At 42.1% G+C, this 27,957-nt stretch overlaps 2 protein-coding genes across 4 annotated transcripts; one reads left to right on the top strand and one right to left on the bottom strand.

The window, feature by feature from the left end:
• Window positions 1–45: 45 nt before the first annotated feature.
• On the bottom strand, window positions 46–7,437 carry LOC146962439 (fibroblast growth factor 6-like). Its single transcript, XM_085769238.1, has 3 exons — window positions 6,551–7,437; window positions 5,797–5,900; window positions 46–3,592 (listed from the first exon to the last, which is right to left on the bottom strand). The coding sequence occupies exons 1-3, from the start codon at window positions 6,903–6,905 to the stop codon at window positions 3,416–3,418; spliced, it is 636 nt and encodes a 211-aa protein (XP_085625364.1). The 5' UTR covers window positions 6,906–7,437; the 3' UTR covers window positions 46–3,415.
• Window positions 7,438–23,502: 16,065 nt separating this feature from the next.
• rad51ap1 (RAD51 associated protein 1) lies at window positions 23,503–27,671 on the top strand. Of its 3 annotated transcripts, none has more exons than XM_085768945.1 (9): window positions 23,503–23,937; window positions 24,045–24,100; window positions 24,298–24,436; window positions 24,775–24,881; window positions 24,980–25,066; window positions 25,150–25,284; window positions 25,380–25,568; window positions 25,657–25,797; window positions 27,129–27,671. In XM_085768945.1, exons 1-9 carry the CDS (start codon window positions 23,921–23,923, stop codon window positions 27,248–27,250), a joined length of 993 nt encoding a protein of 330 aa, XP_085625071.1. In that variant the 5' UTR covers window positions 23,503–23,920; the 3' UTR covers window positions 27,251–27,671. The 3 variants fall into 3 exon arrangements, with proteins under 3 accessions (XP_085625071.1, XP_085625070.1, XP_085625069.1); XM_085768944.1 differs by having other exon boundaries at window positions 24,977–25,066; window positions 25,660–25,797; XM_085768943.1 differs by having other exon boundaries at window positions 23,921–23,937; window positions 24,977–25,066.
• The last annotated feature ends 286 nt before the right edge of the window (window positions 27,672–27,957 follow it).

Genomic DNA, 27,957 nt, shown 5'->3' with positions numbered 1-27,957 from the left:
TTTAATGATTTCACAGTTTCATCAGAGTTCATCAGGCACCACAGAGAGTTTTAAAAAAACAAACTTTTATTGGTATCTCAGGAATACAGTAGACTGCTGTGCACAGCACATACGTACAAAAATAAAAGGAAAAAACTTTTAATATCCTTACTTAGCATTGTCTGTTTTCAGAAACAAAGAACTGGAGTTTGTTTCTTTTCTTAATTTACAGTCATCAGCAAACCAAAACTAAGGCAGAAGGTGAGGTATATGACAACAGAGATGAGAGGAATAGAGTGGAAGCTCACACTCCCTTTCAGAGCAGGAGTTAAAGAAAAGAAAAAAACAAAATAAAACAAAAACACATGAAGCACACACACCCCTAATCAAGCTCAGGGCCCAGGGATGCCAATACAATAAACATTATTTAATTTAAAAAAAAAAAAAAAGAGAGATGATCCTCACCTTGAATTAATTAAATTTTTTTAAGCTTGTGGAAAGAAAAAAAAAATCTGGATAAAATTTTTTGGTCAAAGCTGAAAAAGGTGAGCTTTTTGTTTCACTCCAGCTCTTATTTTGACGGTCTTCACTCCACATTATAATCAAGATGTCCTTTAATAAGGTGCAACAAATGACGGCAGACATCTTGACCGGTTTCTACTTCCACACCGTCCTGGGTGAAGGAAACAAGTCTCAACAAGTCTCTATTTTTTTTGTTTTGTTTTGTTTTAGCTTTTTGAAACTTTGAGTGAAATTTGCTCTGCATCATGGGAGAAAAAACAAAACAAAACAAAACAACGTCCTCGGATAGAGCAAAAAGTGATTTATCTGTGGGAAGAATACTGATATGAATCGATCCGTGCATCGTAGCCCACAGTTGAGCAGCAGGTGATACTGTCAGAGTGTGGTGAGGGGTGTGTGTGTGTCTGTGTGTGTGGAGGCCGTGCCCAACAGCAGCAGCAGCAGAGGGCACGTCCTGAGGATGGGCGGGCAGCCGTCCCACAAGATTTGAATGCAGCAGCAGCAGCAGCAGCAGCAGGAGGAGGAGGAGGAGGAGGAGGAGAGGTGAAGCTCTGCGTGACTCTTTCCCAGCTCCTCGCTCACTGCATTCACTCTGCAGATGTCCCCTCCCCAGAAATATCCCAATTCGGAGAAGAGGGGAGGGCAACGCATGTTTTAAAGAGGAGAGGAGGATCGTGAAGGAGCTGCGTTTTCCTACCGACTTTAATCATATCGTGTTTAAGTATAAAACAGAGTTGGTTTTCTGCGTCTCTAAAGTTCCTATTTCATTGAAGCAGTCAGTCCCGACTCATATAGCCGACCACCCCGGCCCCCGAAGCGCTGGGGCCCGGGGCCAAGGCTGGTCCGTGACTCTGACCTTGAACTAAAAAAGGCTGAAAGGAGAGGAGGAAGCTCCTGGGTTACAGCAGGAATCCCAAGGTCTCTGCCTGCAGCGGGTGAGCGCCGAGGTGAGGGGGGTGTAAGGGACGAGCAGAGGTGGGTGACAGGGGAAAGGGGGTGTCGGTGGTGGTGGTGTGGTGGGGAGTTCAGGTATGCAGGAGGCTGCCTGTCATCCTGGCAGATCCACATTCCTGCAGGGGGTCTGACGAACAACAAAGGCCGCGGGCCGGCTCCCCTCACATACGTCTTTCCTGGATTTAAATAGTCCTGCTTCCTCCTGCACACACATACGGGAGCGGATGGTGGAGAAACAGCTGCAGAAAACACACGGGAAGATGCACGCTGGCAGAAAAAAAAACCAAAAAAACAACTTGATAGTGATCCGCCGAGCCCGTATGCAAAGCAGAGGCTCATCCTGGGCTTTGTAAACAAACTGCCACCGTCTGAAGCTCCCCTCCCCATGAAGGAAACTGTGATTCACACAAACTTCACATCAGCAGAAACGAAGAAGAAACGGAGCTGAGAAATCTCCCAGCGTGCACCCAGCCCGCCAGCTGCACCGTCCTTTTTAGTCCTTCAGGCCAAATGATTGACTCGTCCCTAATTGCATTAAAGAACAATCTGCCTCCGGCTCCGACACCTCGCTGCCACTGCTGCAGTGCTGCTGCTGCTGCTGCTGCTGCAGAGCTCACAGCCCAGACACACAACCACAGAGTTGAGAAACAAAGATACAAAGGAGGAAGGGAGGGAGGGAGGGGGGATACAATTCAGGCACCATCATCATCATCATTATATCATCATTATTCGTCATCATGGCAATGGCTTCACTGTGCCACCTGAACTCTTTTTGCCCTCGTTCAGGCAACTGCGACGAAGCAGCGTAAAAAATAAATTAAAAAAACTCCTGAATTCTTCTTCTTTTATGTCTTTTGTGTGTGTGTGTTTTTGTTTTTGTTTTTGCAACTATTTACATCGTTTTTCACCGAACTGACGGCTAGACGGACGGCGTCGCTTTTCAAAAGCAGCTAAAAGCTTCTGCAGCAGCTCTGTCCAAAGACAATGTGCAGGTACATTTCTACTGTGCGCTCTAAATCTGCTCACTTGATTCTTGTGCAGATGCAAGCCAGGTCCAAAAAAAAAAAAAAAAAAAAAAATTTAGAAAAATAAAATAAATAAATAAATAAATTAAAACAAAAAACAAACTAAAAACAAAAAATGTCTCCATGCTCAGATAGATAAAGTATTCCACCCTGTTTATTTGCTGGCGATGCCACACAGTCAAACTCATGGCCTGGCGCCAGCCTCCATGGCCGACCGCTCTCTGGTCTCGACCACAGATTGTATATTACTTAATCGATCTAATTACAGAAAAGAAAATAAACCAGAGATAGTCACCCTCCCCTCCTCCCCCTCCTGAGGCCCTCTCCAGAGTGTCAGCCCTATTTCTGACTCCAGCAGGTGTCTCTTACATGCAAGTTTAAGGGGGCCACAAGTGGGAACACCAAGGCACCTTTAAATCGTGCAGCAAAGGTAGTGCATTTAAGTTTCCCTCACTGCCAGACGTGGACGATCGAGCAGGGAGCCGTCAAGCGCTCAAAGGTTCGAAGAAAAAAATAAATAAATAAAAAGAAACGATAAACTTAGCAGATTATTTGAGCAAAAGTCCATGCATCCCTTAATCTAGTAAAGTGGTTCTTTGAGGTAATAAAAAGTATTCATTTCACTCTTTAAAAGCACAGGATATAGCCCATCCTCCATCTCAAAAAAGGAAGTGACACGTAGTTCAGTTACAGCAAGCACCAAGGTAAAGTGAGACAGGCAAAGGCTTCAACTCTCCCCGTCCATAAAAACAATAAGCAGCACAGTATGGCATACATATACAAAGATAGCTATCCAAATATACATATTTATAAACAGAATAAATATTTGTTTTCGTATGCAGTCCATTGGTGTGGTTATCATGACTATGCATTTCTTATATTACCTGGAAGAACAATCCACATGTGCAAATTACTGAGTTATTGCCAGTTTTCTCTCATAGTCGCGGGAGGAAATGTGTGACGGTCATGGCGGTGGTGGCCTTGTTGCCTCTTTTTACACGGCCATGCTTGCTGAGGGCGATGTAGAACCCCTTGTAAACAAAAGACTCATAGGCATTGTAGTTGTTGGGCAGCAACGTCTCCTTGAACTTGCACTCATCCACGAAGACTCTCTGAAAAATCAAGACATAAAGGGAGAGAGAGAGAAAGAGAAAGAGGACGACAAGAGGGTCAGTAAATCTCCTGGCGGACATGGAGGATGAACATGACGACATATGCACGGTCTCCACCACGTGACCTTTGGTTTGGCAAACGGCCTGTGCAGAAAGCTCTGAGGGAAACTGGAGGAGGTGGCATGCTGTTGCAAAAAGAAATGTCCTTTTGAAATGTAGATAGCGGCCTCACGGCTTCTTTTTTTTTTATTTTTTTTTTTAACTGCTGCGCCGCCATAAAAACCCAGAATAAATTAAAAATATTAACATTAACCTGAAGGGAAGCTGCAAGTAAATATAAGCTATGTTATTAAATACTCAGCATAGATGGAAACATTATGGGTTAGCTAAAGTTTAATACTGCATATGCGATTTTTTAATGAGTGCTTTAACAAGAACAAAGATAAAAGTCATGCGTTCAGTAAAAGTTCATGAATATTCACATTAAAAGGCAGAAGGTCAGACAGAGAAGGTCAAAATTATTTAATTAAATGAAATCAAATTAGTGCCAAAAAAAGGACTCGTTGCACAGAATCACATTAAAAACTGTGGACACGAGACTTTAATGTTGCAGCAGGTGGTTTCACTGCTTATAATAAACTTATCAGGTGGTTGCATTTGGATATTAACAACTTAAAAGAGCAAATAAACTAAGATAATTGTAGAAAGAAAGTAGTACATTTACCTCCAAACTGTAGTATAAAGTAGTAAAATGTCATGTCATGGCTGTAGCTAAGTGTCTACTCTAAGCTAAGAGTAAGTATATTGAGTTACTTTTCACCACTGGTCTCAGCGTCGTTACCCAACTGTGGTTTTTACAGCTTCTTTAATACAAATATATATATTTTTCAACTTAATCCAAAGTCGGTTACAACTGAACAACCAAACCAGAGCTAAATATTTAATCTTTTTCAAAAAGTAGGTGAAGAAGAGTAAAGTTTAGTGTTTCACAGTTTGATACTCGATGCTGCTTTAAAATTGTGTTGCAGTAAAATGAAATTGTTCAGATTTTAGAGAATTGCTTCTGTTTTATTCGCTGGTTTCAGATTTGATTACACCAAATAACGTCACTGTGGAGTTACCTAAAAAGCAGGTGGACACTTATTAACCCTTTACGACTATATTACACTGTCTACATGATATATAAACACTTACTATAATACTATACTATATGTTATATTTACTAGTTTAACATGAATCAGATCTTACTTGTACTTACAGCTACTACAAAAACGTCTGTATTATTTGCTGTGTCATTCGTCTGTAAAGTTAAATCAATATCACATGAAAACGTCTCTTCGGCCCTCAGAGTCCAGGGCGTTTAAAGAAAGTCGTACTGTGCGTGACCTACTTTAACTTAAGTCCATATTTGTCCTGTCGTTAGTTTTAATGATGATTTCATGTCTGCCACAGCAGATTGATGTCAATGCTTAGATATAAAGTTTATTACCTGCTTTGATTAACATGATGAGGAATAAACAGAAAGTAACTGAGTAGATTTACCCAACTACTGCACCTCTTTAATGCAACTTTCCATTTGTATGTCATTACTCCACTCCCATTTCATATAACGTTCATTTAGATTAAATGATAGTTGGATATTAAAGTAGACAGTTTAAGTCTGATGTATTTAAATTAGGTCAGTTTTGGACCTTATGTGCCGGCGCAGCATTAACAGCATTAACAGCACTCACATAATGAATCATAATGTGCTACCGGCGGCGGCTGCTCCTCTGCATAATGACTGCTCTCATTTTTATTACTGAGAGAACAGTGGCTCTCAAAGTGGGACCCCCCCGGGGCCCCTTGAGGAGGCTCCTGGGGGCCCAAGGAGGCGATAGATAACAGGTAACACAGTGACAGAGCGACTGAGGGGTCCCTGAACTAATTAGTGCCAGTTTAAAGGGGCTGTTCGCACTTTGTGGGTGCAGTAACTGGAGGGAGGATGGTGGTATTAATTTAATTTTAAGTGGGACTTCTTTCGCCCCCCCCTCTCCTCCCTCTCTCCCTCTCATCAGAGCATATTAATAACACAACAGTGCTCATAAACCCGTGGATGCAGCAGCTACTTGAACTCATCTTACACCACTGAGCAGGATGTGTGTGTGTGCATGCATGTGTGTGTCTCTGTGTGTGTGTGACTGTGGAGTTGCGCACACACGTACCGTTCCGTATAACCTTCCTCTGCTGTTCATTGCGACAAACAGCCCGCTCTTCACCCCGAACAGGCTGATGACTCCTCGGTCCACGGTGGAGATCTCTATCAGACCTAGAGGAGACACAGGGTTAGGAGAGGAAGAGGAGGAGGAGGAGGAGGAGTGGGGGACACACACAGCACAGCACAGCACGCACACCGTGTCCACACTGCGTGTCCTGCACCCAGTCAAGTGGCCTATGCAGCAGTGATGGGTGTAACCTTGCAGCAGGTGCACTGCGACTGGGATGCTGCTCAATTATCCCCGTTTGGAAATCAATCACAACCTTATATTTGCATATTAGACATTATGATGCCGTGTGAGTGTATAGTTTACAGGGTGCTGAGTGGGATCTGTGCGTGTGTGTGTGTCTCTATGTGTGTGTGTGCTGCTGCAGCGGGACACAGGGTAAAAATAAGTTAGCGTCTAAACTGGGTCCAAGCATTCATGTCATGTTTTTGGCTTGGGAGGATATTTCGCAGTGCACGGATGCGAGGCTCGGTACACAGTTTTTGCTCTGGGAAACTTTCAACCGCGCCGACGCCTCTTATTAAATATCATGCAGGACGAGTGAGCCGCTCTAACTTTTACACAGCCTGCAGCGTTGGGTTACGGCTCTTTTTCTGGGTCCAGCAGCAGCAGCAGAAGCAGCAGAAGCAAAAGCAGCAGCGTTTTTTTTTTGTGTGTGTGTGTGTGTGTTATTTTCCCCCCGGATGCAACTCACTGTGTTGGTTCTCATTGTGTGCACCGCCTATCCTGCCATCCGGGAGCACCTGCAGGTGAAACCCAATGCCCACGTTGCAGTACAGTCGCCGCACTCTTTTGATGCCCTGCAAATAGTCACTCTCCCAGTTCAGCTCCGATTTCCCCCCGGCTATACCCAGGTAGGAGCGGGAGAACAGCGTCTCCCACTTCTTTTCCAGCAAAGTCGCATTAGTATTAGTCCTGCTCGGAATCGGATAAGACGAAGCGATCCCCCATGAGAGAGAAGTCCACAGTACAATAACTGCTGGCAGCGTCCAGTGCGTCCTGGCCCCGCTGGACATACTGTTGTAGAGGCACCTTTGCGCAATGGCCATCCAGTTTACCTTTGGGGCACGTGGTCAAAGTTACCTGCCCTAAAAATGCAACTCTTCTTATTTTCTGTCCTTTGGCATGGTGGTAGTGGTGTTGGTTGTGGTGGTGGTGGTGGTAAAGGCTTGTTGTTTTGGGATCAAGGCAGATCAAGGCCCCATAGCCGGAGATCTGAGCAGCAGCAGCAGCAGCAGCAGCAGCAGCAGCGGGAGAGGGACGAGAGAGCGCGTCGGAGCTTGAATTGGTGCCGGTGGCGATGATCATCTTTCGCCGCTCCGCGCTCTCTCTGTACTAGGCAACGCTGGCCGTGGAGGGGACAACACCACTCACCGCAAAACCAGCTCACCTTGCCCCCCGACTCTCACATCCTAAAATGACATCACTGTGACTTCACCGCTGCAACCCCCCCATCAAAAAAAAAAAGTGGGAGATGGGAGGAGGAGGAGGAGGAGGAGGAGGAGGAGGAAGGAGGAAGGAAGGAGGAGGAGGAGGAGGAGAGTTAGTACAGGAGGAACAGCAGCAGCAGCAGCAGCACTTCTGATGATAGGAGTGATGGGGGGTGCTGCACCTTCACATTACCGTCGTGCAAGCCAGACGCAATCAGAAAAGGCGTTTCCTGTGGCGTATTTCAAAATAAAATCCATATCTCTGAGACTATAAGTGCAGCTCTTCCAGTTGAGTCTGTGCATCGGCTCATTCGCTAGCATCCCCAAAAGTCAAATAAATCAAAGAGAAAGTCCTTAAACACATAAGTTTAAATGTGGAAATGATACAATCACATGCTGTGGCCTCATCACTGATCAAAACTCAACCCAAAATAATGAATGACAAGAGACGGTTTAGCAAATGTGTTGACAAACAGTAAACAAACACTGCAACTAGTGATAGTTTTCATTTTAGATTAATCAATAAGTTAATTTTCCGATTAATCAAGTAATGATTCAGATATATGACACCAGAAGTTGGTAAGAAACAAGTTATTGTACTGTGCATTGTTTCTTTTTATCCGATTCTATGCAGGACTAATGTGGATTTATTGACCAACTTGACCTTGACTATAAATATATAGCCTATACAATTGAAAATGTTATTAGTATTAGATGATTGGCTGGACTAACAATTGATTAATCATGAATAAAAACAGAGTAAACTGAGCTGTTAGTTGCATCTTTAGGTGGACGAGCAGAGATAGATCTATGTAGACGGAGCTGGAAGTTTGGTAATTAGCCGATACAATTTTTAAAAATAGAAACAGAAGTGCTGCACTCTCCAATATGTCATTTCACATCACAAAATGTAAACAAGATTGATTAATATCTATTAATTAATGGAGGACATTATCTAAAAGTAAAATGTGATTAGTAGCGATATCTTGTGCTTTTATTTTGAAGGTACTCTAACCTATTTTCTAGGTCTTCCTCTGGCTAAATGTGGCTGACCTGACACAGCTCTTTCTGACATGGGAGACCTGCAGGAGGGGAGGGTGGGAGTGTGTGTGTGTGTGTGTGTGTGTGAGAGAGTGTGTGTGTATGTGTGTGTGTGTTTGACTTTCATTGGCGTTGAGCAATCATGGGATGGATGGATGGATACTGTGTCCAGAACCCAAATCGGGACGGTGGTCATATGTCCCGGCTGCCCTGCTGCCTTATTTAGAAGGAAGGTGTAAAAACAGTCACAGCCAGTCACAGGAGAGCAAATGGCAATCCTGTCTGACACTTCCTTAGCTGTTTGTCCAGGAAGTTTACACAACCAAATATTTTGCCTGGTCAGATTGCGCGTTATTATTGTAAGTAACACACCCGGCAACTAACAGAAAAATATAACCTACATGAATCAAATACATGGCATTGTTGTGGGCGGTCCGATGAGTTCAAGTGCACCAATGAGTCAGGAGAGGAGACGTGGGAAAAGACCTGCAGCTCGTGGTCAGAATAAGGCAGAACTCTGCGTTTTGTTACAGAAAAATGACAAATTCGTGCTTGAAATGATCAATAAAGTCAACAAAACCTCCTCCATGTTATATATTCTCTGGCACCACTTTACTTTAAACCTCCTGGTTAACACATGTAGGCAATAAACAAGGCCTGAATGCGTTTTTATAACACAATATAAGCAGATAAATGTTCATTAATGCATTTGTAACTCACTATATCTCCCTCTACGTGGAGAGTGTTGTGTAATGGTGCTAAATATATCTTCCTATGCTGACAGGTACTATATATTAACCACTTAGCCTAGCCACATGTAACTACAGTGTAATAAACTATCCAATAAATCTCAGCACTGTTTATAAATGTTAAACAGGACATCTACAGTTAAAGCAGAAGTAAGCGGAATATTTGTGTTAATATAAGTCTTAAATAGTTATATCTTCCGACGGCAATCACTTACATAGAGTGTTTGGTCCGAAACACGGGTCTGTCAGTCACTCTGCTCTGCTGTAAGCCGAGGAGAAAACTTTCCTTGTATCCTACAACCTTTATCCAATGAGGAGAGAGAACGGCATAAAGGGGCGGTCCTCTCTGTGTGTGCAGCCAAGGGATGCGCGTGAATGTGGTGACGTAGGACCAATAGATCCATGACGAGGGCGGGGGCTGCTAACTCCATCGGCTGACAAGAAGTTAGCCAAAACGACCGGATCGCTTACTTCTGCTTTAAAAAAAAACAACAAAAAAATCTAATTTCTCTTCCAAATATTTAGTTTCAGTTTAAAATGTTGAGCAAATAAAAATAACTGTAAGGTGAGTGGGTTCACTCCTTCGCTCCCCTTTACATCCCATGTTTGCATCCCGCTGTAGGGGATGCAAACATGGGGAGGAGGAGGTGGTGATGGGTGGGGGTGGGGGTGGGGGGGAATTCCCAGGGCGTCACACAGCACCGGGCTCTGAGGCCCCCGAGGTGCCGCCGGCTGCCAGGGAGCCTGCAGGCCCACCTTAGCAACCGGAGAGGCCTTGTTTTTGTTTCTGATCAACAGCACTGGCAAGACAACACCCCCCCTTCACACGCACACACACACAGAGGAAAACAACAAACAAACAAAACGCCTCATGCCGCAGCTATAGGCTACGTCCTGTAACGTAGAGGTGACGACCTGACTGTGCGCTTTAGGAGGTAAACACTTATTTCTGTGTTACTGCACTAGTACAACTTCAAAATAGTTGTACTATACATATTTTCGTACTGTGTGTGTTTTTGAGGCTTTACTTTAGTGACACTTTATTTTGGAGATAATATTTGGGCACTTTTTGGTTCAGATGTTTGAATGTGGTTCCCTCACTTCACTACCTCACTAAACATATTATATATGTAGCTTAATGTTTATTTAACAGGGACGATACATACAACATTGGCACAAAAAATGGAAAATGCGATGCATACAAGACGCTTTAGAATAGGATAAAATATACTGAATACAATAAATGCAATGATACGAATACAGTGGATAATACATTAAATTTAGCATTAAACATTAGTAAAGTGCTGTATTGACAATGACTTGAGAGAAGTTCATGTTCACATTTCTGCTGCTGCTTGAGCCAATGTTTAACTTTAACACTAAACCTCTTTATTTCTGTTTGGGATTACATTTTTGATGGTAACTATATATATATATATATAAACAATATTTTTAGTTTACTTAAACAATCTGTATGCTTCAGTTTTCCCACTGTGCTGAGTCATTATGTTGAGCTACAGAAGTGTACTTAACGATAACATGTTGGTCCTATCACCAGGATACGATCGTAATCAGAGGTAATGAAATGATAATAAACCTGTCAATCATAATTTGCACAACCTGAACATCAGCCAAAGGAAACCAAATCAAAGACAGACCGCAGCAGCATTCAGAGTAAATATAGAACAAATCATAAATCGTGAGTATGAAAGTGATATTTCATGTGACACGGTGTCTCTCTTATAGACTCATCTGTTGATTATTTTATCCTGAAAATCGACACTGAGGGGGGGAGAAAAAATCGGGGTCTCCAGGTCCCACTGGAGCAGACGGTCTGAACCAGACTGAATAACAAAATTAATGAGACAGCCTCTTGATGTGCTGAGTCAGCACGTGGCCATGCGAACCAACGGCAACCAACCGAACGGCCTGAATAGACAAAACTACTGCGTTATTGACAAGAGTGAAACTTCAATCAATGGAGAGCGAGGGATCGTTAATGAGACGCCACATTAATTCAGCTAACTCCCTCTCAGTGGCCTGACGCTGAGGCTGCTCTTTACTAACGACACATTCCTGCAGAGCACAAATCACACACACACACACACACACACACACACACACACAACACACTTCTGACTGAAGACGACACACAACACAGTCCATGTTGTCTACGTATCGACTATACGATCGATCAATATGCAGACGATTCAACTGAGCTTGTATCTTCTTTTAGTTTATTCCATTAAAGATAATAACAGTAATTATTGTAATGATACTACTACTACTGATTCTAATACTGCTACTGCTACTACTTTTGATGAGACTTTTTTAACAAAGTCTCATTAAGATGAGATGCTCAGTGTTGATTTATTTGCTGATTAGATTTTCTTAATTTTGGACTGTAAGCTGAAATAAAACAGTGACCAACAGTGATTGCTGTCTGACCAACAATCAGACGAAAACAAATAATATTCAATTACTATAATTTAATATCTAGAAAAGCAGCAAAATTCTCACGTTTCAGAATCTAAAACTATCATGTGTGTGGCAATTTGGCTTAAAAATGAATTAAAGTACTTCAGCATTGTATTCCCATAAAGAAAGGGAGCTCATTTTAAATAGATAAAACAAGAATGAACCAGCAGAAATGTAAGAACACTCAATTCTTTCCAGAGAATACTAGATCTTACTTTCAATCTCTCTCATTCTCCTTTATATATAAAATCAGTACTTTATTTGCCAAGAAAGTTTCAGATTACTTTTATTTTGAAATTGATCACATCAATTGTTTCCAGTGAACTGTTGCAAATAACCTGAATCACCCCTAAGACAGAGGGAGGCGGATGGAAAGTTGCCCACACAACACGGCGAATTGATTTCGGCTATAGACTCACCTCAGCTGAATAAATTAGAGCTGGAGTGGACGACACCGAAACTAGAGACTGAAGCAAGAGAAAAAATGTCTGCAGTGTGCTCCTGTCAGGTCAGCTGTCTTTGTTGCAATTATAGGATCTATTTAGTGTACACACACACACACCCACACACACACATCAATCAGAAGATGCACCAGAGGGAACAGACACACAAACAAGCTTTTGTGCATATTATGAAAGTGTAAGTAACTGGATACAGGAGGATGCAAAGCTCTTTCAATTACCCTTTTATTAACGTAGGGTTTAAAAGACGATATTGAAACAACAGCTGGGAGGACCCGGAGATGAGGAGGAGGGGGGGATTTCTCTGGCATGACATCAGCATCGCTGGCATACAGACGGGCAACAATAATAATACTTGACGGTCCAACAACTGTGAATGTACAGACAATACAGCTCCCACTTAAAGAGACGGGATTATAGTTTCAAGCAGTTATTATTGGTAGTTAATTATGAGTATTTATAAATATATTTACACTGACAAATGGTTTTATATGATGAAACAAGACTAAAAGCAGTGGCCTCCAACTTTCTGAAGGTGCATTTGAAGAAAGATTGCATCACAGTGGTGCAACGGAGAAATACGTCCTCCAACAGGTGGATCCCTCAAAACCCAACCCATCCCAAGATTCATTGAACTGTTTATATCAACACGTAACAACAGTGCTTTGGGCTAAATGTTAGCATCAGTGTGCTAACATGCCAGTGATTACAATACTAACATCCTGATGTTTAAGTTTATGTTTTAGTTTCTCATTTTAGCATGCTAATATTCAATAAAGGGATACTTCACCCAAAATCGACAGTTCACCAATTTTCTACTCACCGTCATGCCAAGGAAGGGTTTGGAGAACTTTTAGAGTCGCATTTGGAGTTCCAGGGGGGGTCCGACTGGCAACAGATTTTCATATAATAATGGTGGCGGATTGTGCTCACTGTTGAATCGTCCAAAACACACACTATGAAACATCCAAATACCTCTCGTCCATACTGACCCAAGTGTCCTGAAGCCGCCACATGAAAAAGTTGTTAAGAAAAAAATAATTTGATCTCTGTTTTTAGCCTTGTTAGTAGCTCCCAGTGGCTGTGTGAGATTTGCTGCGAGATGTTCTTCCGTGTTTACATCACATATCCAGTGGTTTACAACGACGAACAAACATCTTGCAGCAAATCTCGCGCATGTGCACAAACATCAACAGAGCCACTGGGAGCTACTACTACTACAAGGCTAAAAACAGAGATCAATTTTTTTTTCTGAACAACTTTTTAATGTTGCGACTTCAGGACACTTGGGTCAGTACAGACGAGCAGTATGGAGGTATCTGGATGTTTCATAGTGTGTGTTTTGGACGATTCAAAAGTGAACTCTATATCCACCACCATTGTATGAAAATCTGTTGCCAGCCGGACCCCCCCTGGAACTCCTAAAAGTGTTTTGATGACTCTGAAAGTTCTCCAAACCTTTCCTTGGCAAGTGAGTAGAAAATTGGTGAATTATCGATTTTGGGTGAAGTATCCCTTTAAATTTATGGTTTAGTTTCGCATTTTAGCATGCCAATATTCATTAATCAGCATTAAACACAAAGCACAGCTGAGACTGATGGGAATGTCAATAGTTTTGCAGGAATCATAAAACTGAAGACAGGGTCAAATTATTTATCAAACTGATTGAAAGAATAATTGATAATTCATTGAAAAAATGAAGCAGCAGATTAATTGATGATGGTCCTACATGAAAATTCATAAGATCACCTGCATTGGTTTGATTCATCCTGGGCGGAGCCTGAACGCCTGCAGACATCATTGCAATCAATCCAACAGTTTCAGACCTCATGTTGGTGCTGGAGGAAAAGTTGTCTGATCAATAAAGTTGTTTAGCTTTATCCTCTGGAAAGAAAAACTTTATGCCAATCCTTGTGTTAGATATTGTAGTATTTCACACAAAGAGTGAAACATCAAACTTGTTGGTGCAGCTACAAAGAAGGTCAGAGGTTCGCCAAGGTCTGTAGAGTTCACCCTCTAGGGACCATGAATCTTTGGAACCAAATTCAACTGCAAAGCTTCAGATAGTTGAGATATTTCAAGTGCAAATACTGGAGCCACTTGGCAACAAACTGACCCTGACATTCACAGAGTCATGCATCCATCCAACACTTGCATGGAGATATCACTTCCTGTTACATGTGGCTGTGCAAATCGATAACATTTCACAAACAAGCATCGAAACACATTCCATGTCCAGCTCTGAGCCAGTCGACAGAGTTGAGATCCTTTTCTCAGGTGAGGAATGGACCAAAAAGCTGTGATTGATTGAGAACAATTGGATTTCAATCAAAGGGGGCAGGGGCTTGTAAACTAGTAGCGGTACCACCCTGAAAAGCAGCCTGGGGTGCAGATTTTTGCTGAGGTAGCTGATGTATAATTCAACAGCCAAAAACTGCACTGGGTTATGCCTTTTCCTTCCTCTGCTGCTCTGTAAATGCGTGACACAGGGAAAAAAAAGCAGCAAATCCACTGGGAATCTGACACGAACTGACTCACGCTGATAGTAAAAACACACGCGATGCCCGAACTATCTGAGGAATCGGCTTCATTTTTATTTTGTCAAGCTTCGAGGTGCGCTGGGAGGACAAAGCACAGTCTGTCAGAAGGGAGTGTTCCCAGTAAAAATATCTTTTCAAGGGTACAGCTTGTGCACCTTGCAGAGAAAGATGTGTCTGCTGCTAAATTGGGCGTAGAGTGACTAAGGGGAAAAGAAGCAAGGCAGAGGTGACTTTTACGCTGGTTACAAATCACAACCAGTGACACAGCAATTTTTATGTACATGTCAGGAAGATGTATATCCAAACACATAAAAACCCACCTGTCATCATATTGTTTGAATGACAATAGGTGAACACCAACAGTGAGACAAAAGGTGTAGGTACTCTCAATTATACACAATAAGACACAAAAAACGTATAACCCAGTGACCCAGTAGGCTCTGGGTTGTGATAAACACAATATTCAGACATTTACATTCATTGTATTGCATCATTACAGACACAGGTGTCACATAATACAAGGTTTTTAGGACTTGTTGGCCAAAAAGTTGATGTTTTGAAACTTAATTCTTTGCTTAAAACACTCTGAAAACCAGAAACTCGAACATCTGCAGTCCCGTGACATCTTGGCAAATGTCATCTGCTGATGGAAATCATGCAATATGATTAAAAAGGTCCATAAAAGCAACTAATAGAGCATGTGGTGAAATTGTTCAGCCAATAATAACTATTCAATCTTGATAAAGCACAAAGGCAACCTTTCTAATATCCTGTTCTTGTGCTAAACCAGACTTTATCACTAAATACTATGCAAATAAGAAGGCCAAAGTCATATCTGATGTCATGCGAGACTGCCAATGTCAAACCAGTGTTATTTGACTACATAAATCGCTTCAAACGAGAGCCGTGCACCTACTTTTCATTATTCAAATCACACAATGATTGCAGAACGACACGGGACAGAGTCTCGCATTGGAACGAGTGGTAAAAGCCACGGATGACTTTGCACTCTGAAGTATTTTGCCTCCCATCACGACCATCGATCTCCCTTTAAGCTCAGGGATCGCACTCTCATCCCGTGAGAGCTGAAAAGACGCGTAGACGTCGGTTTAACAAGATGTGATCAAACAGTTTTCTGAGCATTAGTCTACAGAGTGTGAGCTCAGCAGGACTGTCGATTCACAAAAACCCTGAGCGTGAGGCGCTAAAAACTGTCCGTGTGTGGTTTTCTAAGATTTACTGCACAGTTAATTGCATTTCTCTTTATCTATCATCCCAACACAGGGACTGGATTTCAGGCCTTCAATGTAATAACACCTGCCAACAAGCCTGATCAAACAGATCTGTGTGCAAATAGAACAAAAACCAATGAGATATTATCACTTTAAGGGAACTGTCCTCCTGCAGACCCCCAGGGAATTATTTATCTTCCATATGTTCCAAATAAATGAGCGGATTGGTCTTGTTTTTCCTTCTGCTGTACAAGACACAAGACTGTGGCTGAGGTTTGGTCAGTGCCACGTCTTCACCATAACCATCTGCTCCTTCGAGGCAAGATCTGGCAGACTGACTTGAGGCCACGAGGAAAGCTCTGTTTACGCGGCTGCTATGCTGAAAAGTCAGACAGTTTGGTTTATGGCTGTAGGAAGAGATAGAGATCAGAGGAGGTGTCAGCTGCTGAGTCGGCAGCCGACTCCCCCCTGGCTCCTCTTCCCTCTCTCCCAGGAACCCAACACCGAGCCAGGCCACCAGGACCGAGCAGGAGAATGCGAGGAATTCTCTCAACACATTTGCTCGCTGCTTTGCACGTTCCCACTCCTGCGGGATGTAAAGAGCGCCGCCGGCCCCCCGAGGATGCGACCACCTTGCTCCGCGAGCGAGGGAGCGCGAGGGGCGGGCGAGAGGCGGCAATGAGAGGAGGATCAAGGCAATTTGGCTGATGGGTAGAGGAGAGCGTCAGGAATGGCTCACCGCTGAGAGAGTGAGTCATCCTGGACAGAGCTGCTGTCCTGCTGCCAGCACAACAAAGATCAGATCATTTATTTTTGTCACGGCCCCCGCTGGATGAAATCTAAACCCTCAAGGAGTTGATCAAAGGTTTTGGCCCGTTGCCTGTCCTGGAGAGCAACTAATAATGATATTCAAGAATGATCTAGAAGAATCAGCGTCCAGTCTGGTGTACCCAGGCGTCAACAAACAAACTCTAGGGAAGTGACTCAAAAGGTGCAGAAAGCATCGTCTATGATTACGTTAGACCCAACTGTAGTATATCTATAGTACTATTAGTATCATTGAGGGAAACAGGAGAGCACCTCCTGCAGTGAACTTCAGAAGGGTGCTGTGTGTTTGTTTCAGTTTTATTTTCACCTAATGGACTGATGAAGGCTTCATGGAGGCCACCCAAATGCATCAGCAGCTTTGTCAGCACATTATTCTGGCTACACCCTTAGATGATTTCAGGCCTGAATTTTGGGGTGTGGTGCGATTCAAGGCTTTTCGCAAATGAATATTGTCCAACTAATCCTGTTGTTGTCAAGTTAGGGCTTTCGCGATCTCGATCGGGACTTCAGATCGAGCTGCCTTTCACGGAAACACTCCCAACGGCCTGGGAAGCCTCACCAAAATTGGATAAGAGGACTAGCTAGTGGAATAAAAGCGACAGCTAATACCTTTATAATGTCTCATGCAAGACGGACCTAATATAGCCGACAAGAAAAAAGGCGTGCGGATTAGATCATTACTTTAAATTTACCCTCGAACAACCACCTTGTATTGGGGAAACCAATCTATATCAATGTCCATACAGATCTAGTGTTGCAGAGCTGGTTGCAAGTGGCAGAACAAGTGTCTTTACTAGGTCAAAAGTCGAGCAGGCCGCGGTCTTCACAGGTAAGAGCTGTCAAACGGTAAAGGTTGAAACACCACGGATGACCTGGCAGAGAGCGGCGGCTACCTGATTGAGAAAAAGCAGCAGCTGTGTGATGAGCTGAGCTGGGAAACTCAGTACTGGTGGCTGGTGGGCATGTGAGGAATGACAGGGGAGGCCAGTGTACCGAGAGCCATGAGAACATAAATAATTACGTTAGCATATATTGGCAGATTAGAGGATTTTAGGAATTCATTGCATCTCAAAGGCCTATTATTAGGATTTGGGGCACGGGGGAGGAGGGGTTACCGGATCTGATGGGGCATTGATTTATTTATATACTTAGTTTCACAGGTTGTATTTCACATATTATTATACCGACCATTTACTTTAATTAGAAATATTTGGCAGTGGCTGGGCAAAAACTTCTATCACACAACGAGCATCACAACAAAACTAAACAATGATCATACCCAGAGACAATGCAAGGTACGGTAGCTCTGTATCTGTATTGTCCTTACACAACAGGAGACGGACAGTTCTGGAGACTTCAAATTCATGGATTAGACAATCGAATTAGATTGATGATTAGTTTAAAGCCTGTCTGATCATGCTCTCCGACGTCAGTGCCATGATGAATGCGTAGCAGCAGCAGCAGCAGCAGCTTCACTGTAATCAGGGGGGTTGAGCTCAGCATTGTACCATGAAATGATGACGACTCAACCGGTAAAGGTCCGGCTGGAACTGGGAATTTAATTTTTAAGCCGCACTTTCAACAGCACCCCATCCCTCTTGCTCTGACATGTGGACGTCGCCCTCTGCTGTCAAAAAGCTGGAAAGACACCCAGCGCCTCTCTGAAGGGGGATGATAACTCACACTGCATTGCAGCATTGGGACAACGGCATGGGACGTGGTTTGACTGGGATCAATGTCACTTTACTTTGAATGCAATTTATGAGAAGTAGATTTTTTAGGAGGGGGACTCTCGGCGTAGTGTGGGGGCTTAAATATTTAGTGACTAAGCGTTTTTTTTGCAGAAGCACATGCAGGGCTTCATCAGATGCGTAACGTTCTGTCCACGTGCTCGGCTAAACATAGTAAAGAAAACTGTGTCATCCCCTGCATTGCAGATGGTGTCTCTCAGTGGAATATCATAATAAAATACAATAACCTCCAACCATTATTTGATGACTAATGGAGCGCTGAGCCACTGCAATAGATTATAGTGAGTTCCCTCAGTTGTTCAGTTTGGCTCATACACAAATCTCTTCCTGGTGGTTTTAATGTGGAAGTATTTTCTTTAACTTATTTAGACCAACATGACTCTGCTCCAGTGAGTGTGTGAGACACTTATCGGTTGTTATAGATGGCTGTGTGTGTTTTGTGCAGCTCGGGGGAGCAGTGTACTTAATGGAAAATGCACAACAGAGAATCTGATCCAGCCGATCTATCAACAAAAGAGGCAGCAGTGAGTGCAGCGTATCCCAGGCATGAGGAGACCTAAGTCAGCGTGGGTCTCATGTGCTTGTGTCCGTTTTGCCTGTGACCTCTCTGGTAAAAGGTCACCCTAATGAGACTGCTCCCCGGGTGCCCTTCAAGTGCCACGCTGGAGTGCAGGAAACAATGCTGCCTTACAGATGCTATTTTGAATGGTGTCACAGTGTAAAAGTGGCAGCACTGAATTATTGCCCGTCCTTTGATGCTGTTTATATCCCTGCTGTCTTGTCAACACATATAATCATACTGCAGATTCCTAATCCGGGACCTGATATTGCCAATTACACCGCAAGCAACGTCTAGTCATGATGATTCAGCACATAGTTATTTGTAAAAAAAAAAAAAAAAGCCTTAATGTTTTTTTCTTATTTGGCTTTTGTGCAACTCTTTGTGCAGGAAATGTGAGTTCTGCTGCAGCACAGTGCCTCCTAAACTGGGACCAAGAGTACTCCACTGATTCAGAACAGACAGATAGACCCCAGATTTAATGGGTAACTCCTATCTTGATGCCATAAGATGTGAATGCAGCACAAACTGTGATCGAAGGGGTCACATTTTGCCTCATTTCGAGGGGTCACAAGCCAAAACCTCCCGCTCTCACCTGCAAGATGCCAAACAAGGAAAAAAACAGTCATATTCACAAGTTAAATCATTTTCTTCTGTTTCTTCCTGAAAAGCATATGTGCAGTCACAAGCCCACACTTCCCTAAAACCTCTTTGTGATTGCTCCTCTCCGGCCTTACAATTAGCTTCGTGGCTGCCGCGTTTTGTACTCCCGACAAAAAAAACGTCCACGAAAGCATGCACTTAAGAAGACGAGGTCTCAGAAAACAAACTCCGGAAGCCACTGATTGACAGATCTGTCTGCCCACTCTGGTTCGCCGGCTGAAGCCGCGGCTGCTGTGGCTGTGCTGTGGTTGCCACTGGTCCATGTCTGAAGGCTTCTGACGCAAGGCCATTTCTAGGTTACAATAACAACGCCACACTGACACAACTGCAACGCCGGATATCCGAAAAACTTAGGAGCTCATCAAGCTGTATTTAGTTTGAGGCTTGTAAATAACTGCTGCCACCTACCAGTGATTTTTTTTTTGACACTGACAGAGCATTTTGTCTCTGCGAGGAGCTAAAAATACCTCCAGTCTGCAGCTTAAAAACACAGTTTATGAACAGCAAGATGGGACAAATAAACTTTTATTACATCACCAGGAGTCTTGCATGCTCATTCGTACAAAACATGAAAATTATTTTGTATCTTTCCTAAAATATCTCAAAGAAGGAAATCTATTTTTCCCTCCTCCTATGTGGAATGTAAATAACAACACAGCAGTCTCCGCCTGCGGAACAACCATACAAGGCGACCGGCGCTGGACCGAGCGAGCCCCACACAAACTACCACTCTGAGATGCTGTACACGACATAATGATGGCATTCACATCAGTGGTTGAGGGTGAAAGCTGCCTCCTGACCACTTCCAACTAACAAGCTCAAATTAAGACCAATGATGACCTCTCCACTGCCAACTAGCACATCCAGCTGCATGTCTAATTCCAAAATAGTCTGGTAATACTGAAGTCACAGTTATGGGTTTTTCAGCCTGTTATCCAGTACACTTATATAATTTGTTCAAATAACATGTGTTAACAAAAGTTGTACATTTTGTTTATGTCATTTTAAAAACAAGCATTTTCAGTTATGTTTCCTTGCATAATATCATATAGATATATGTGTTTCATGCAAGGCAGCAAAAAAGGGCACAAAAGACACACTGCAAAAACTCAAAATCTTACCAAGAATATTTGACTTATTTTTAGTCACAATTAAATTTCTAGTCAAAACAAATCTCATTACTCATCACTCATAGACTCATCACATAAAAAGTAGCTTGTTTTTAGACACTTTTTACTTTTTTCGAGCATATTTTCACTTGATATAAGTAGAAAAATCTGATAGTGGAGCGAGTTTTTCTTCTTCTTTTTATCACAAGCACAAAAAACCTGCTCTCACTGGCAGATTCTTCTACTTATTTCAAGTGAAAATTAGTTTGAAACAAGTGAAAACTGTCTAAAAACAAGTTAATTTTTAGATGATGAGTCTTATTTTAAATAGAAAGAGATTAGTTTTGACTAGAAATGAGACAAATATTCTTGGATAGATTTTGAGTTTTTGCAGTGTGTGTAATTTGTGTGATGTTCAGTTGCATTCCCATCAGCTATAGAAACAGATTGATAAAATTAGAAAGTTTTTTAGTTTCTGTAAATTATGAGATGCATATTTTTTTCAGTAAAATGTCTTTGATTTCTACTGAGTTACGTGATTTAGTAAAGTGTTATGTTTTAAGGAGGAGTCATTTGTTTGAGAGGAGACAGTTCTTTGTTTGCAGTGTTAAATGGTAGGCCTACCTGTTGCTAATTTTTTCTTGATGCATGCATATGCATTGTTCTGTGTATGTTAACTGCATTAATTATGGATTTGGTGTGTCTGATGTCCATGTGGCCTGGGAATTTCTATGTGCATTACACAATAATTAATATCACTATGTCACAAACTCAAACTAGTTATTAAATAACAGATAAAAGTATGTTTAAATTGCATTCATTTTCTTATTATATTCTTATGATGATAACTTCAGGATTGCTTATTTAATTTTGCACATTTATTTAGAAATGCAGGCACATTTAACATCTTATATATCTAAAAGTCCTGAGCACAGAACTTTCTGTACAGGACATAGTCATAATCTAGGAGGGTCTACTTTTAGTCCTTTGCACTACGTTCTGTTCTCCACCAGTGGTCACGAGACTTTGTTTGGGAACATATAGCATAGGAGCGGAGGTGGTGCAATTTTCACTCCAGCAACAAAAGTCTAAGTCACTTCCTGCAGTTAAAATGAAATGTATATATGGAAAGAGCCGGATAAATGAGCCTGCTACCTCATGATTACCGTAAACATAGTGTAGGTAGGTTTGTGATTGATCAGGTGGTTTAAAAGTCACCTGCTATTACCACAGCTCCTGCAATATTGTCAGGGGACATGATATAAACATCTGTATGTGTGAATGAAAAGCGTGATGTTGTGACCGCAGTGTTTGCATGACTGGATCTGATATTTTGGTCATGGCTGTAGGCAGCGCTGGAGGAGTTTAGGAATGTGTGACCACAGAGCCGTTTGGCCCCACAGCTGCATGTCTTCCTCCCTTGTCTGGGTACAAGGACACCGACCATCTCACATCCATGAACGTCTCCTCCAGGTCCAATGTGTGACAAACCGCAGCCGACTGCCACCCACTCACAAACTGGAAAATGACAACCCTCGAGACGGCTGTTGCTCTCTTAGAAGTGCAGTAAAAACGGAGCGATTTCCCCTTTCACTGCACTTCAGAGGGAGCTGTGATTGCCTCCGCCCTGAGTGTGGGCGTCTGGGCGGCTGAGGACATGTCAGGTTCATGTCAATCAGCAGGTCAGACTCTCGTACCTCTCTAATCTGAGGCCCCGAAGCTTCAGACTCCTGCTGCCATCTGCTGGACTGCCGGGCTGCAGGGCTGAGCTCACACAGTGACACCACAATGGCCTGCAAATTGAAGAACAGAAATGTTTTAAAGAACTTTTCCATCATCTTAAATGTTACAGTAATAAGATAATGTTTATATGGTATATGGTACACAGAGTAGAACTGATAAGTGATCAAATGTTTTTTTGCTGGAGGATACATTTTGAAAATGAGGTGCATCATGTAGAGTGAGTTTACTGCATCCTTGCAAACATAAATGTGCCAGAGATGCAAGAAATATGTTTATTTCCACATGCAGAGGCAAAAAATTGGAAATACATAAATAACTGAACAAATAAGTAATAAAGAGAAAAATCTACATATTTTACATAGGCATATTGGACATAGGCTAAATATCTTCATATATTCAGGGATGTATTTGATTATAATATATCTCCTTACAGAATTGTGGATAGATAGATAGATAGATAGATAGATAGATAGATAGATAGATAGATAGATAGATAGATAGATAGATAGATAGATAGATAGATAGATAGATAGATAGATAGATAGATAGAAGTTCCCTAACTCAAGTTACTCAAAACTAAAATGTACTTACTTTCCAATAAAATTCATAACCCTTTGTTAGCACTAATATTTATATTAAAATTCACAGTATCTGTATTATCAGATCATTGATTTGGCTGACGGCTACTCACCTCTGGGTCCTGATCCCTGTTGCTGCTTTGGGCCTCAAAACATGTTGAGCCGGCCCTGGTTGACCTATTCACAGCCACAATACAGCAACATTAATGTTGATAAGGATATCATAATGAACAAAAAATAAATATACATCCCCAATATACACATAAATACGGCTTTCTGGACATTTTAGCTAACGACATTTAAGCCGTTTATTCATTAAGCTAAGTTAAACCCAGTCTCATATGGACTACAGTCTGTCTTTAGCTAACGCCCCGCAGATTCGACACAAATGTTCGGGCCAGTTTTAAAGTTTCGCACTTCAAATGTTTATTGTGATGTTCATTAACATTTTTAAAGGACTAAAAAAACATATATAATTTAATTTAATTTAATTATTACATACCGTATGTAACGACTTCATCTTTTGAAGCGAATCTGCTGCCCGTGTTCGTCAAACTCGTCAACAAAGCGTCACTTCCGCTCGGTTCAGGCGGGCTGATTGAAAGCACCGGGGGTGGGAAGTGTCTCTGTTGACTGTTGTGTAACCAAAGGAACGATAAGTTTATTAACAGTTAACGTCTTAGTTCGTTAAACTATATATTTAACTCGCCGAAAAGTCAGGCACGTATACGTTTTTATAACTATGGACAACTGCAGCTAGGTTAGCATCTGCGGCTATCAACCAAAACACAGCAGCCCGTACAGTAGCTACGTGTTGATGTGGCAGCTGAGGTAACGTTAACGTGTGAGTGTGTTTTTACCTGGATAAAACAAGCGATATCGCCTCTTCAATTCAGAAAACTATGGACCGACCCCCGAGGTTTGTAGACCTTTTGTTTCTGCCTTAATTCATGATACCAGATAGTGTACTCGCTGTTGTCAGTGTGTGGTGAATGCTAACACGTTGTTTTCGTTGTGGACACACAGGAAGACGAAAACTGTGAATTACCGTGAGCCCAAGGACTTTGATGATGATGATGATGGTGAGTTAAGCCTCTTTATATTTGTCTTATAGTCTTGTTTTGATCTGTAAAGTCTTTTAACTTTCTTTTTTCTCACAGAAAAGCTTATTTAAACGCATCCTAGCCATGGTTAAGAGGCACACACATGCACACATAAACAGACCCTGTCTTCTCTCATCACTAATATCTATACATGTTCTGTCTGCGTGTTGTGGCAGATGATGACTTTGCCTCTGTGAAGGCTCCACCAAGCAAAAAGCCCAGGGAGGATGTGAAACGACAGGAGCCCAAGAAACCATCAAGCAAGTCCTCCAGTCAAGACACCAACTCACAGTCCACAGTGAGCCAGAAGAACAGGTGAATGAATGAGCAGACTGTGTTATAATATGATAAAGTGACATAAGATGATAATGACCTGTATCAGGTCAGAATCTCACTTTACTCAGGTAAACAACAGTATAATAATGTAGCCAGTCCATAATATGTGATGTGAGTCTTTTGACTGTTGTGTAATATATGATTACTGTTAAACATCCTGGTCTCATGAAGAATCATATGTCAAGGTGGGAGTTCGCTGGTACAGGTAAAGGACGCAAATGGAAATGGAAGAGGACCTAACATGCTCACAACACAGTTTAACATCAATCTAATCTTCACTGATTTCTTCTTTTTTTCCTTCTTCTTCTCCCCCGTAGACGACCGTTGGATGAGAAGCTGTTAGAACGAGATCTAGAGGCAGCCATTACGCTTTCCTTACTCAATAAAGCAGACGGGATAAACAACCATTCACCCACCAGTAGAGGTACGCTGCTGTTAGTGTGTGTGTGTGTTTTTTTAAAATGCCAAAGTAATTGTGTATGTTTTTGTTTTCAACATTTCTTTTCAATTTTTTTCTAGGAGATGTGGTGATTCATCTTCCCACAGATGAAAACACAGATCCGTCTTCGCTGCACATCTCGAACTGCAGTGTGGACGGAGCAGTTCTTGGTACATTTCTTTTTTCTTTTCTTTTGTCATGCTACACAGTTTGGGTTGCACACTATGAGATGTTTTGTTTTGTTTTGGGTCAGGTCTGGAGGATATCACCTCAGAGAAACCGTCACCTGCTCCATCCAGACAGAAAAAAGCTGCAGCTAACACCTCCGAGGAGCAGAGGAAAAAGCTGAAGGAAGAAGATGATGACTATCGACCCAAACTAACACCAGGTTATCATTTTTTTAATCCCTTCTTAAAAAGAGTTTCTGTTTCCTTACTATTTTGTTATTTATGCACCATTAAAATAACAACAATGTCATCCCAGATTCCGAGAGTGACGAAGATTTTAGTGAACCAGACGAGAGTGAAGACGAGGAATTCACTGTGAAGAAAGTCAGCAAAACCAAAGTTTTGTTTAAGAAAGTCGCCAAGACTGAGAAAACCAAATCACCTCCGGCCCCAAAGAAACAAAAGCCACCGGCAAAGACGTCACAGTCCAAATCGCAGGCAGCAGGTGTGTCCTCGTGAATCGTCTAAGACAAACTGGGCTGTGCTCACAGACAGATCGGATGAATTATCGTGACATCTGCTTTGTTTCGCAGCAGCTTCCACACCGGTGCGAAGTCCACCGACGGCTAAAGCTGCAGCCAAGAGACCTGTGTCCTCCTGCACACCTCCTGCATCCAAACCTGCAGTATCCATCAGTCCAGCAGGGGGCAGAATACCCAAGTGGAACCCACCAGGTGCAGTAGAGGAGTGAACACACACACACACACAAACACAACTGTACTGCAGTATCAACCTCCATTCACTGTATGTGTCAGTAAATGTAAAGTTTTGATTATATTTTCATTATTGCAACAGACAAACGAACATCAAACAAAACGGACAGAATGGAGTTCAAAAATAATAGTAAAAAAATAATAATAATTTAAAGGTCCCATATTATGCTGTTTTTCAACTATTTCACATGGTTCTAAGTTGTCCAACCATATAGTATTCCTAGTGTATTGTCCCCAAATCAATCTGCAGCTCTACATCTCAGTAATCTAAAAGTGGCTCTCCAGAGCTCTCCTGCGAATGAGCCATTTCTGTGTCTGCACCTTGAAATGCAAATAAGATGTGTAAACCACGTCCACTCCACAGCTGTCACGGGGAGAGGGTGTGGTTTTCACTACATGTACATGTGCCAGTGTTGACATTGGGACAGGGGTCGGCATTGATTTCCGAGAAAAAAAAAAAAAAAAAAAAAAAATTCTGAGACTGGCATCTTGTCTGAAAAAATGTAGGCTAAATGTTCCTTCTTTCTTTTTTCTTTTTTTTTTTACTGTGGCAGAAGGAGAAACATGGAGAGACTCCTACTACCATCAGAAAGTTCTGTGTTAAACTGTCAAATAAAAAAAACAAGTGAAACTGAGGAGCGCAGCACAAACTGTGCACTGTTGTATGGACTGATGAGTTTGCGCCGGGAGAGGTGAGGACCGCTGCGCTGATGAGAAGCGGTATCATCCCAATATTCTCTGATCCGCGATTTCATTTTTAATGACAGGCGGCTGTTTTTCAGTCAATGATTCAAAAGGATCATCTGGCGGCCGCGGTACCGACTGCTCCTCCCGTAGGCCGACCGCTTCATGTCAAATGACGGACAAAGTGTAGAAATCAATTAAGGGAGTGAACAGACTTTTTTCACCTCCAGGCGTCATAGAAAGGCCACGGGAACACATAGGACCACTACAAAACCTGTAGAAAGTGGATTTTGCATAATATGGGCCCTTTAACTAAAAATAAGACAGGCAGGTAAGTAAGTAGGCAAGGCAGGCAAATTAGCACATCTGTCTACCAAAACTATCCCATTTTCTTTTATCATATCATTTTCACAATTTAATCTCCCCAACATCTTCTCGCACGCCACAGTCCCCATCATCTGTGTTTTCCCACATACTCAGTGTGGGAGCTTGTGGTTCCTTCCAACACCTCAGAATAGTCCGTGCACATGTTATTAGGCCAGTTTTTAATATTCTGAAACTGTATTTGTTCATGTGTCAGTAAACGTATACCTTTTTTTCTCCCCCAGGTCTCATCGGTAAAAGTCCGACCTCCAGTTCAGCCGTGAAGTCTCCAGGTCAGGGTCTGAGACTCGGACTGTCTCGACGTGTCCGAGTCAAACCTCTTCACCCCAGTGTGGCGAGTCATTAACTTCCTGTTCTCGACCTTTTAGCTTCCTCATCTTTTTAAAAAGTTTCTTCTTCTTCTTCTATTTTCCTTGATTTCTAGTCCGCAAATACCAAGTGATCCCCAGCACGGTGTCGTGTCATGTGACCCTGTCAGCTTTGGTCACACACCTATCATTTCATGTCAATACAGGTCAGAGAACAGTGATAGACGACCAGTGTTTGTTTTCTTTAGACACTAACGACATAAACCATCAGTTAATATATTCATTTTTGCAGCACAGGAATTGTGTGAAGATTTTCAGATTGTCCCCTTTTTCATATCATATGTCTTATTTAACTCGTCTTTTTGTCATCCTGAACTTTTCCTCCATTTTTCTAATAGTCTGCAAATTGTATATTGTGTACATATATGAATGTAAAATAAAATTTGAAGGCAGTTTTAATTTTCTATGCTGTGTCTCCTCAACAGGAGGTTTTATATACATTTGAAACGGGTATGAACTTAGGTGTCATTATCATAGACTGGTTAACAGAATTGGCTGCTAATTGTTTAACTTTTAAGTTTTCAAAATAAAAGCCCCCTGTAAATTTGAAAAATTATGATTTCAAAATTGTGCTTTTTTTTTTTTTTTTAAATCATTAAACAAATTGGATATTATGTGCTTATTGAGAGTAAGACAGATCTTCTCATCAAACTCTTGTCAAGAAAGTCAACAATTGTCAAACAGT

Source organism: Trachurus japonicus, chromosome 23, assembly GCF_045865225.1.
Source record: "Trachurus japonicus isolate A0001 chromosome 23, Traja_1.0".
Classification (NCBI taxonomy): domain Eukaryota; kingdom Metazoa; phylum Chordata; class Actinopteri; order Carangiformes; family Carangidae; genus Trachurus; species Trachurus japonicus.
This window is presented reverse-complemented; position numbering and strand designations above follow the sequence as displayed.